A 13,245-nucleotide genomic window follows, 5' to 3' on the forward strand; every position below is an offset into this window, starting at 1 on the left:
GACCTGTATTGTCATCCTTTACTTGCTGTGCTATTGGCCAGTTTCGACTTATTCATCAGCTGTATTCCATATGCCCAAAGGGTCTACGTGTTAATTCATTTGTGGATTAATACGTCTGCATTGCAGTCTGAGATCGAAAACATCGTAGTAGAAGCAAATAACCACTTCATATTACATGTTAGCCAATCTAATGTGAACCCACATATGAAGAAAAGATGTAGACAATGTATGATGTGAAAAGTGGCAGGTGTCTGTAAGCAATATTAGTGTGAGCTCCTCCACGCAATTAATAAAAAAATTCCGTTAACATTCGGTTACACAATAAGTCACACAAATGGAAAGAATTTCGAATCAGTTAAATACCTAAAGATTAGCATTACGAACAGCTTAGAGTAGAAGCACGATGTAGATAATGTTGTGGGGAAGGATAACCAAAGACTCTATTAACAGAGCACTCAGAAGCGCAACATGTGTACTAAAGTGACTGGTTTCACTCGCTAGTCCATCCTCTTCTTGATTTTTTTTGTCATCAGTCTACTGACTGGTTTGATGCGGCCCGCCACAAATTCGTTTCCTGTGCTAACCCCTTCATCTCAGAGTAGCACTGTCTTCCTCTACAGTTTTTGCCCTCTATAACTCACTCTAGTACAATGGAAGTCATTCCCTCATGTCTTAGCAGATGTCCTATCATCCTGTCCCTTCTCCTTATCAGTGTTTTCCACATATTCCTTTCCTCTCCGATTCTACGTAGAACCTCCTCATTCCTTACGTTATCAGTCCACCTAATTTTCAACATTCGTCTATAGCACCACGTCTCAAATGCTTCGATTCTCTTCTGTTCCGGTTTTCCCACAGTCCATGTTTCACTACTGTACTCCAGACGTACGTCCTCAGAAATTTCTTCCCCAAATTAAGGCCGGTATTTGATATTAGTAGACTTCTCTTGGCCAGGAATGCCTTTTTGCCATAGCTAGTCTGCTTTTGATGTCCTCCTTGCTCCGTCCGTCATTGGTTATTTTACTGCCTAGGTAGCAGAATTCCTTAACTTCATTGACTTCGTGACCATCAATCCTGATGTTAAGTTTCTCGCTGTTCTCATTTCTACTACTTCTCATTACCTTCGTCTTTCTCCGATTTACTCTCAAACCATACTGTGTACTCATTAGACTGTTCATTCCGTTCAGCAGATCATTTAATTCTTCTTCACTTTCACTCAGAATAGCAATATCATCAGCGAATCGTATCACTGATATCCTTTCACCTTGTATTTTAATTCCACTCCTGAACCTTTCTTTTATTTCCATCATTGCTTCCTCGATGTACAGATTGAGGAGTAGGGGCGAAAGGCTACAGCCTTGTCTTACTCCCTTCTTAATACGAGCACTACGTTCTTGATCGTCCACTCTTATTATTCCCTCTTGGTTGTTGTACATATTGTATATGACACGTCTCTCCCTATAGCTTACCCCTAATTTTTTCGGAATCTTGATCAGCTTGCAGCATTTTATGTTGTCGAACGCTTTTTCCAGGTCGACAAATCCTATGAACGTGACTTGATATTTCTTTAGCCTTGCTTCCATTATTAGCCGTAATGTCAGAATTGCCTCTCTCGTGCCTTTACTTTTCCTAAAGCCAAACTGATCGTCACCTAGCGCATTCTCAATTATTTTTTCCATTCTTCTGTATATTATTCTTGTAAGTAGCTTCGATGCATGACCTGTCAAGCTGATTGTGCGATAATTCTCGCACTTGTCAGCTCTTGCCGTCTTCGGAATTGCGTGGATGATGCTTTTCCGAAAGTCAGATGGTATGTCGCCAGATTCATATATTCTACACACCAACGTGAATAGTCGTTTTGTTGCCACTTCCCCTAATGATTTTAGAAATTCTGATGGAATGTTATCTATCCCTTCTGCCTTATTTGACCGTAAGTCCTCCAAAGCTCTTTTAAATTCCGATTCTAATACTGGATCCCCTATCTCTTCTAAATCGACTCCTGTTTCTTCTTCTATCACATCAGACAAATCTTCACCCTCATAGAGGCTTTCAATGTATTCTTTCCACTTATCTGCTCTCTCCTCTGCATTTAACAGCGGAATTTCCGTTGCACTCTTAATGTTACCACCGTTGCCTTTAATGTCATCACAGGTTGTTTTGACGTTCCTGTATGCTGAGTCTGTCCTTCCGACAAACATATCTTTTTCGATGTCTTCACATTTTTCCTGCAGCCATTTCGTCTTAGCTTCCCGGCACTTCCTATTTATTTCATCCCTCAGCGACTTATAGTTCTGTATTCCTGATTTTCCCGGAACATGTTTGTACTTCCTCCTTTCATCAATCAACTGAAGTATTTCTTCTGTTACCCATGGTTTCTTCGCAGGTGTATTCTTTGCACCTATGTTTTCCTTCCCAACTTCGGTGATGGCCCTTTTCAGAGACGTCCATTCTTCTTCAACTGTGTTGCCTACTGCGTTATTCCTTATTGCTGTATCTATAGCGTTAGAGAACTTCAAACGTATCTCGTCATTCCTCAGAACTTCCGTATCCCACTTCTTAGCGTACTGATTCTTCCTGACTAACGTCTTGAACTTCAGCCTACTCTTCATCACTACTATATTGTGATCTGAGTGTATATCTGCTCCTGGGTACCCCTTAAAATCCAGTATCTGATTTCAGAATCGCTGTCTGACCATGATGTAATCTAATTGAAATCTTCCCGTATCTCCCGGCCTTTTCCAAGTATACCTCCTCCTCTTATGATTCTTGAACAGGGTATTCGCTATTACTAGCTGAAACTTGTTACAGAATTCAATTAGTCTTTCTCCTCTTTCATTCCTTGTCCCAAGCCCATATTCTCCTGTAACCTTTTCTTCTACTCCTTCCCCTACAACTGCATTCCAGTCGCCCATGACTATTAGATTTTCGTCCCCTGTTACATACTTCATTACCCTTTCAATATCCTCATACAGTTTCTCTATCTGTTCATCTTCAGCTTGCGACGTCGGCATGTATACCTGAACTATCGATGTCGGTGTTGATCTGCTGTCGATTCTGATTCGAACAACCCGGTCACTGAACTGTTCACAGTAACACACCCTCTGCCCTACCTTCCTATTCATAACGAATCCTACACCTATTATACCATTTTCTGCTACTGTTGATATTACCCGATTCTCATCTGACCAGAAATCCTTGTCTTCCTTCCACTTCACTTCACTGACCCCTACTATATCTAGATTGAGCCTTTGCATTTCCATTTTTAGATTTTCTAGTTTCCCTACCACATTCAAGCTTCTGACATTCCACGCCCCGACTCGTAGAACATTATCCTTTCGTTGATTATTCAATCTTTTTCTCATGGTAGCCTCCCCCTTGGCAGTCCCCTCCCGGAGATCCGAATGGGGGACTATTCCGGAATCTTTTGCCAATTGAGAGATCATCATTAGACTTCTTCAACTACAGGCCACATGTCCTGTGGATACACGTTACGTGTCTTTAATGAAGTGGTTTCCAGTGCCTTCTGCATCCTCATGTCGGTGATCATTGTTGATTCTTCCGCCTGTAGGGGTAATTTCCCACCCCTAGGACAAGAGAGTGCCCTGAACCTCTATCCGCTCCTCCGCCCTCTTTGACAAGGCCGTTGGCATAATGAGGCTGACTTCTTATGCCGGAAGTCTTCGGCCGCCAATGCTGATTGTTTATCAAAATTTAGGCTGTGGCGGGGATCGAACCCGGACCGAAGACGTTTTGATTATAAATCAAAGACGTTACCCCTAGACCACGGGTACCGACCATAGGAACCTCAGTACACAGGATTATTTGTTGGACGTAGAAGAACTTTTGCGTTATCAAGAAATGCGAGAGAAGGTTACAGATATGATAAGCGAGTATGTCTAAGAATAGTGGGAATAAAGATGATTTTTTGTTGCCGCGACATCTTGTCTATAACCTTCTTTCTCCTCTGCGTACCAACATATGGTGTTAATTCCCATATACAAACGGAGAAATATCCATCGTCATTAGATATCACAGCTCACACTTAAGTATATGGTTGTCTGTTATTATCATGTGCTATTTGAGAGTGGAAGGCTAGAGAAATAGTGCCCAAGTGGTTCTACCCTCTTCTCAGACACTAACCTCTGACCTTAATCACTGATCTTAAGCTCTGATCTCAACCCATGGACTTAACTCCTGTTCTTAATCACGAGTTTTAGCCCCATGTGTGTTACTAGTTTGTGGACGGTCGGACTTTAAGGCGTCCGTCACACACTTGTTGTTGTTGTTGTTGTTGTTGTTGTGATGTTCAATTCAGAGACTGGTTTCGTGCAGATCTCCATGCTACCCTCTCCTGTGCAAGCTCCTTCATCTCCCAGTACCTACTGCAAGTTACATCCCTCTGAATCTGCTTCGTGTATTCATGTCTAGGTCTCCCTCTACGATTTTTACGCTCCACACTGTCCTGCAATACTAAACTGGTGATCCCTTGATGCCTCAGAACATGTCCTACCAACCGATCATTTCTTTTAGTGAAGTTCCGTCGCAAATTTCTCTTCTCCCCAATTCTATTCAGTATCTCCTCATTAGTTCGTGATTTACCCATCTGACCTTCAGCATTCTTCTGTACCACCCACCCTTTTATTCTCTTCTTCTCTTAACTATTTATCGTCCATCTTTCACTTCCATGCATGGCTACACTCCATACAAATACTTTCAGAAAAGACTTCGTGACACTTAAATCTTTACCCAATGATAACAAATTTGTCTTCCTTAGAAACGCTTTCCTTGCCATTGCCAGTCTACATATTTTATATCCTCTCTACTTCGACCATCATCTGTTATCTTGCTCCCCAAATAACAAAATTCATTTGCTACTTTAAGTGTCTCATTTCCTAATCTGATACGCTCAGCATCACCTGCTTTTATTCGACTACATTCAATTATCCTCGTTTTGCTTTTATTGATGTTCATCTTAAATCATGCTTTCAAGACACTGTCCATTACGTTCAAAGCTCTTCTAGGTCCTTTGCTGTCTGTGACAGAAGTACAATGTCATCGGCGAACCTAAAACTTTTTATTTCTTCTCCGTGGATCTTAATTCCCACTTCGAATTTTTCTTTTGTTTCCTTTACTGCTTGCTCAATATACCGATTGAATAACATCTGGAATAGTCTACAACCCTGTCTCACTCCCCTCCCAACCACTGCTTCCCTTTCATGCCCCTCGACTCTTATATCTGCCATCCAGTTACACTGCGCATTCCGCCGTGATACACGCTTCCTGTTGCGTGTCTCTGGTAGTAGCTGTAAATCATTCCTTGTCGTTCCTCGGCCGCTTTTACGGGCGCTGTGGCCACTGCGAATTGCCGATTAGTGTCAGCTCTGAAAAGTGGCTGCACGGTCTCCAGACATGTCTGTCCTCGGTACTACGTAACTTCTCATGAATCTCGCGGGGGGAGGGGAGTGCTATTTGCTTTTACTTTCGCTTCTGTACCTCGTTCGTCGGACTGCCAGGTCTATAAACATACAGTATTACTTAATCCTGCAACAGTGTCGATTCAGATAACTTTTCACACACTTCTACTAAAGGCAACCTACGTGAGCTAGCAACACTCGATAGGAATTCAGGCTGTCTCGGAGGGACTAGAACCCGAATATTCACCTGAAGATGAATATTAGGAAGGTCATGCGACAACACGATGCCACAACAGAATTGTTTGCCCGAGAATATTTCATCAGTGCAATAGAGAGTTCACGGTTTGCAGTAAACAGGTGTTTCATTCGCCATTCACCATGTCACTTCGTTGTCGCCATTTTCGTATTACTTGCAGGAATTGTGCATCTGCTTGTTCTTTCTTCATAGCATCTTTCTTTGAGGTTCCCTACTGTCTCCCTCCACTAACGGCTATTTTCCCGATTTTGTTGAGTGATCTATAACCTCTCATTCTACTCACTTGGATTTTCCAGTTACTGCGCTCTTCTCTTTATTCCAAACTAGAAGGTAAATACAATCACTGCAAAAGGAAACTAATAATCTGTTAGATAAGGACCAGTTTGGCTTTAGGAAAGATAATAGCGCCAGAGAGGCATTTATAGCGTTCAGCTTGTCACTGATAACAAGACTTACGAAAAATCTGTCCACGTTCGTATGATTTATCGGCCTGGAAAAGCCAATCGACAAAGTGAAATACAGAAATACGTTAGGGAATGTGAGGGCAAGGCAGATAATATATGAGGGCTATTCGTTCGGTCGCGAGATCGTAAGCAGAGTGAAAATCAATATTTATTTGTACTTCCAACAGTTAGCTACACCATCCAGGTACTTCTCTACATTTAGTGTTGTTCCAACTTCCCAATACTCTCGCCTCAGAAGGTAGCCACCTGAGGTTTCCCCCACTTCTTTATGCTAGCGACCATCTCGTTGCTGCGACCAGAAGTCTTAACACCCAGTAGTTCCTGTGAGCTGAGATGAAAATCAGAGACCCAAGTCCGGGCTCTGCAATGGGTGATTAAACATGTTTCACGCTGTAGGAGCATCTTTATTGCCCCTGAAGTGTGCCGTCGTGAGTTGTCATGAAGAAGGAAATGCATGACAGTTATGTAATGTGGGGTTGCATGAAATCAGGCGAAATCTCTCAGCAGCCCCTCGTACTCGTACTGTGTGGGGGACACAATTTTCTACGCTCTTTACATGCTCGCTGTGTGATTACAGTTGAAAACAGCGACGTTACGCGATCGATACACATACTAGAGACACTCCCCAAAATGTCTGGGCAACGCTGCATCAGATATTCACTGTGGTTTCCATTTCGCAACCGATCGGACTTTAATAAACAAACAGCCCTTGAACAGTATCCAGACACTCCTAGACCATACACAATCGAATACTATACGTCACAACAAGCAGAGCTGCCAGTATAAACGAAGGCAGGGGATATTGTCAGCAAAGGCGCAGTAACAGCAATGGAGAGCTCAGTAGTTTTCAACATAAACAAGCCATTTCATATACCATTATTAATAAATCCGTCATCGACATTTCAACTCTTGTTAAGCTGAGTAAATCTGCTTTTAATGATTGTGTAGTTAAAGGCAAAGAAACAACGTCAGCTACATCAGAGCCACACATGTATCAAGCGCTGATGGATAACGACTATCGAGTGCAGTAGAGCGTCACTGTAAGAAATCAGATGAAATCAGCGGAAGGAATAACTCTAACATCAGTCCAGCCAGCACACTGGCTGTGCATAGGAATGAAAAAGAGTAGCGTTCACTAGTTGAAGAGCTTGTTATAAAATAAAGTTCTTCATGTCTATGATCACAAATACTGTAGCTCCTCAGACTATTCATATATGTCAGCAATGACCATTTTCAGCTCTGTTTTATAAGAAACATGAAATGCTAAACACATAATCAGCGATACTGTCGTCACACATATATAAAACATGGTCTATACTAGAGTCATCTTGTTCACAGTGCTAATGTTCAAAACAAGAGTAGCACTGACTCTAGTATACACCATAATTCATAGACTGAAGCGCCAAAGAAACATGTATTCAAATACACACATACGCAAACAGCCAGAATACGCCGTTGCTATCGGTAACGCCTACATAACACAACTGGTGTCCAGTGCAATTGATAGATCGTTTACTGTTGCTACCATGTCAGGTTATCAAGACTTAATTGAGTTAGAACGTAGTGATATAGCCGGCGCATGAGCGATGGGACACAACGTCTCCAAGGTAGCGATGGAGTGGGGAATTTCCCTTACGATCATTTCACGAGTGCGCTGTGAATATAAAAACCCGGAAAACATCAAACCTCCCACATCGCTGTGGCCGGAAAAAGGTACTGCACGAACGGTGCTAACGATGACTGAAGAGAATCGTTCAACGTTACAGAGTGCCAAACTACCGCAAATTGCAGATATCAATGCTGGGCCACCAACAAATGTCAGCGTGTGTACCATTCAGCGAAACATCATCGATGTCGGCTTTTGGAGAGTAACGTCTACTCTTACACCCTTGAGGACTGCACGTCACCAAGCTTTATGCCTCGCTTGCCCTTCAGCCCGACATGGTACCGTTGATAACATTGTCTCGTCTCAAGTTGTATCGAGCTGATAGACGTGTACAGGTTTCCATGGACCCTGCACATCAGCAGGGGACTGTTCAAGCTGGTGGAGGCTCTGTCATGGTGTGGGGCGTGTGCAGTTGGAGTAATATGGGCCCCTTACACGTCTAGGTACGACTTTGACAGGTGACACGTATGTAAGCATTCTGTCCGACCACCTGCTCTCATTCATGTCCATTGTCCATTCCGACGGACTAGGGCGATTCTATCAAGACAATAGGACATCCTGTATGTTCATAATTCCTATAGAGATGCTCAAAGAACACCCTTCTGAGTTTAAACTCCGCAGGCATTAATATTATTGAGTATATCTGAAAATGCAATGTGCTGTTCAGAAGAGATCTCCACCCTTCCGTACTCTTACAGATTTATGGTCACACCAGCAGTATTCATGGTGTAATTCCCTCCAGCACTATTTCAGACATTAGTCGAATCTGTGACATGTTGTGTTGCGACACTTCCGCGTGTTCGCGTGGGCCCTACACTACACTGAACGCGTGCTCCGGCTTCTGTGGCTGCTCACATTATATGTGTGACGATGCTGGCACTGATGCTGTGTTTATAATCTGACGAGGTCACTCTGGCTCTAGTATATTACGATATGAGTTTTATAAAACAGAACTGAAGATGCTCATTGCTGACCTAAATCAGGTGTCTGGGGACCTACAGCACACACACATTTCTGCAGTCAGTGCTGAGCGAGGCTGGAAGTGATCTAAAGTGCGAAGCAAATCAGCTGTGGTTAAGTAGATACTGATTCGGTGTAATTAAGCACGGTATACCCTGTGCGAATCCGATGGAAGAGATTAGATGTCGTGATTACCTGGAGACTTTACATACTGTTAGGGAGGTTCGCCAGTTATCTTTGCTCTCATTATTACACTCAATAATACACTGGATTAGGAAGGACATAAATGCATTTTCCAACATTGCGTACTGCTTACAGCAGAGAAACACCTTGGAGACAATAATTGTGTCACAATGACAATGCACCCTGTAAGAAAACAGCATCGATGAGCCAGTGGTTTGTGGATAACAGCTTTCTTGAAGTGAAATGGCTTACCCAGAGTCCCTCCCTACCTGTACCAAGTGGAAAACGTTTGGGATGCGTTGAACACCGACTTCGCTCCAGACCTTTGGGTCCAACATTACTTTGTCGGGTTTCGGTTCTTGAGGAAGAATGAGCTGCCTTTTTTCCACAGACATTCATACCCCTCATTGGAAGTGTCTGCAGCAGAGTTTAACCCTTCATAAAGGTGAAACGTGGTTCCACCCCAGTTCAATGACAGCTAATTGGTGTAAGGATACATTTAATCACATGGGGCATGTGAAGAAACTGGCTAATTAAGAATACAATGTCATGCAGGGACCAGAAAGCGTACATTAAAGGGGTGTAACATTCACCCCTACTGTCCAATCTGCACACCGCAAAAGTAATGGCGGAAACTTAAGAAATGTACTAGAGTGGTGTTAAAATTCAGGGTACAATGGTATCAATGACAAGATTTACAAATGACATTCTTATTATCTGTAAAGGTGAGTAACAACTGCAGAGTCTGTTGAACGAAGTCAAGAACGTAATGATTCACAGCGAACCGGACTAAGCCCAGGTAATGTGGAGTAGCACAAATACGATTAGCGAGAAAGTTAACATCGAAATTAGGGGCCACGAAACAGCCGGAGAAAAAGACTTCCGTGACATTGGGAACTGAAGAGTGTCCTAAATAAAGAGCTTAGTTTTTGCTATATAAGAGAACCTTTAAATTCCGTGTTGTCTCTTGCTATATACAAGTCACTGCTTACTTCACTTTCAATGCCTACGGTTGAAAGTAATTTCAGATAAAATGAAGTGAAGAGAGACTTCTATTGTTGACAAGGATGTAGCGTATCAGGTGAAAATCATGTCTTTTTCCCATTATCCTTTTTAATGTCTTACAGATAGCTCATGTCACATTTTCTGATGAAAGATGACGCTTCTTGGGCTCTGCTGTATTTAAGAAGGGGGAACAACAGGTTCTTTTGTTTGAAAAAATTTATTTAACTATGAGTGTATATGTCACATGGTGTACTTTGAGCACGTCCTGCGTTTTGGTAACAGTCGTTGAAAATGCTGCACTCCGGAATTCAGTGCCGCCAACCTGAAAACAAAAAAAAGATGCTAAATTAAGGTACTGATACGTATAGTTCAGTATTAACATTACACATTTTCAAAGCGTCGCACCCTCGGTTTTTATTGCAGAAACTATTCCGAACATTTCGCGTAAGCAGGTAATCCTCACTTTTAACTTAAAAATCACGCTATTTTGGTTGGTTTCCTGTGACATTATTCCGACAGCACAACCGTGGGACATGTTATATGATTTCATATATTGAATACTGTCACTTTTCTAAAGCAATTGACCTCAAAATGAAAAATGTCTTACGCAAACATCTCCCTACCAACGGAAAAATCTTCTGAGCTAACATACTTATCCAGAGCCTTGAGTCCACCAATAAGACGGCATAGATCATTTCTCACCAAGGGAAAACCTGGAAGCTACTGTTCCAAATGCTGTAATGACTGCGTATTTTAAATTTATCGTAGCCCGCGAAATACGACAGAGAAACGGAATGCTTAATGTTATTCAAATATATATGGTTCAAACTGAGTACGCATCCAGTACCTAGTCTTCCACAAATTAATTGAGACCAATATGTTTATGGTTTGTTCATCGTTTATTTCATCCAACGACACAGTTGTGCTACTTGGATGTGAGGTAACAACATGACACATTGTGTAACTATTTACGCTAATCAGCGAATGAGAAGCTGTATAAATCTGTACATTATGTAATTGTGTAGTATTAATGAATACTGATATGTCACCAATTTACATAGGGTGTTTCGGTAAGAGCGTGCATAAATTTAACGGGACATAATATTCCACTGAACAATTTCAGGTAGGGAACCTGAGGTAGGAGAAGGCAGCTTAAGGAAATATGGAAGTGAAGTTGCCTACCGTTTTCTCTAGTGTTACCGTTTTCCATCTTATTTACGGCTAACATGCGTACAAGTTTACATGTACTGTTCTTCAAATGGTTAAAATGGCTCTAAGCACTACAGCACTTACCATCTGAGGTCATCAGACTTAGAACTACTTACACCTAACTAACCTAAGGACATCACACACATCCATGCCCGAGGCAGGATTCGAACCTGCAACTGTAGGAGCAGCACGGTTCCCGACTCAAGCGCCTAGAACCACTCGGCCACAACGGCGGGCCACACGTTCTGTTCTGCTTATTGGCGTGTACATTCTCTACCTCAGTCAAGGAAACAAAGAGGACGAGGCTAATTACTAGGAAGTCTACTTGCCCTCCTGAATGGCCACTTCTACTTGAGCTTCGTGCAAACACTACTGCCTCAGTTGCTGAAGACAGTACCCTTGGGTGTTCGTGAGAGGGTAAGGATACAACATGTCGGTGCACCGCCTCAGTTCACTGTGGATGTCCGCAAACTCCTGTACTGTATTTCCTGGTCGCCATACTGTGAGGTCCTATTCCAAGGACTGATAGAGCCAGACCAGAATGTCCTTTAGTATTTTATATGGTGATATATAAAGTCACTTGTGTATAAGACACCAGTGGTTACGGAGATGGAATTTGTTGCTAAAATTGTAACTACTTGTGATGTGATTCGAAACACATAGGGGATATTTGACAGGGTGCTTCAGAATCTTCATCACCAATGTCACGCAGCCATTGAGGTTCGCTGAGGTTGGTGTCCATCAGTTCAGCACGTTTTATAAGATACAGTGCAAATGGTACGTTCATTCTGTGAATGATGGCATTTTCAGTTGTTGTTGTCTTCTGTCTTGAGACTGGTTTGATGCAGCTCTCCATGCTATTCTATCCTGTGCAAGTTTCTTCATCTCCCACTACTTACTGCAACCAACATCCTTCTGAATCTGCTTAGTGAATTCATCTCTTGGTCTCCCTCTACGATTTCTACCCTCCACGTTGCCCTCCATGCTAAATTTGTGATCCCTTGATGCCTGAGAACATGTCCTACGAACCGGTCCCTTCTTCTTGTCAAGTTGTGCCACAAACTCCTCTTCTCCCCAATTCTATTCAATACCTCCTCATTAGTTATGTGATCTACCTACCCCATCCTCAGCACTCTTCTGTAGCACCACATTTCGAAAGCTTCTATTCTCTTCTTGTCCAAACTATTTATCGTCCATGTTTCACTTCCATACATGGCTACTCTCCATACAAATACTTTCAGAAACAACTTCCTGACACTTAAATCTATACTCGATGTTAACAAATTTCTCTTCTTGAGAAACGCTTTCCTTGCCATTGCCAGTCTACATTTTATATCCTCTTTACTTCGACCATCATAAGTTATTTTGCTTCCTAAATAGCAAAACTCCTTTACTACTTTAAGTGTCTCATTTCCTAATCTAACTCCCTCAGCATCACCCGACTTAATTCGACTACATTCAATTATCCTCGTTTTGATTTTATTGATGTTCATCTTATATCCTCCTTTCAAGACCCTGTCCATTCCGTTCAACTGCTCTTCCAAGTCCTTTGCTGTCTCTGACAGAATTACAATGTCATCGGCGAACCTCAACGTTTTTATTTCTTTTCCATGGTATACCTGATGTATCGATCGGGTGGTTCCATTTGCAGTTAACTGTAACTAATTAAAATTTCTTCTGTGGGTCACCCTCTACGTCCTGGGTTTTGCACGCTCTTATGGAAACGCCCTGTATAATTTTCAAAGTACATAGTTGACACATCGCAACTGCTTTGTGATGTTAGACACTTCAAGGAAAGAGGGTAAGAAGTGGAAATATTTTGAGAAGGCATGTGTGTGTTGCTCAGTTACCTGATGTATAGATCGGGTGGTTCCATTTAGTGCAGGGCGTATCTGGAGTAGGACGCACCATAAGCACCATAGGCACCATAGCTCAGGGAAGAAGCGTACCTGTAACAGAGGAGGATAACCGCTGACATCACGAAATACACGAACTTTTCCTTTCAGTGTTGCTAACTCTATAATATCTACCTCGCCATCTCAACTATGGTCTGTATCTTATTTAGCTCTAGGTGTGTTAGTTCTTCTGGTA

At 42.2% G+C, this 13,245-nt stretch overlaps 1 protein-coding gene across 1 annotated transcript in view; it reads right to left on the bottom strand.

Annotated features, from left to right (window-relative positions):
- Positions 1–10,143: 10,143 nt before the first annotated feature.
- The window catches only part of LOC126291514 (ice-structuring glycoprotein-like), a 153,302-nt gene continuing 150,200 nt past the window's right edge, over positions 10,144–13,245 (bottom strand). Inside the window, exons 11-12 of the mRNA XM_049985019.1 lie at positions 13,005–13,103; positions 10,144–10,267 (exon numbers count right to left, since the gene is read on the bottom strand). Coding sequence (XP_049840976.1) covers positions 13,031–13,103 — 73 coding nt within the window. The 3' untranslated portion in view covers positions 10,144–10,267; positions 13,005–13,030. The remainder of the gene's footprint in view (positions 10,268–13,004; positions 13,104–13,245) is intronic.

Source organism: Schistocerca gregaria, chromosome 9 (assembly GCF_023897955.1).
Source record: "Schistocerca gregaria isolate iqSchGreg1 chromosome 9, iqSchGreg1.2, whole genome shotgun sequence".
NCBI lineage: Eukaryota > Metazoa > Arthropoda > Insecta > Orthoptera > Acrididae > Schistocerca > Schistocerca gregaria.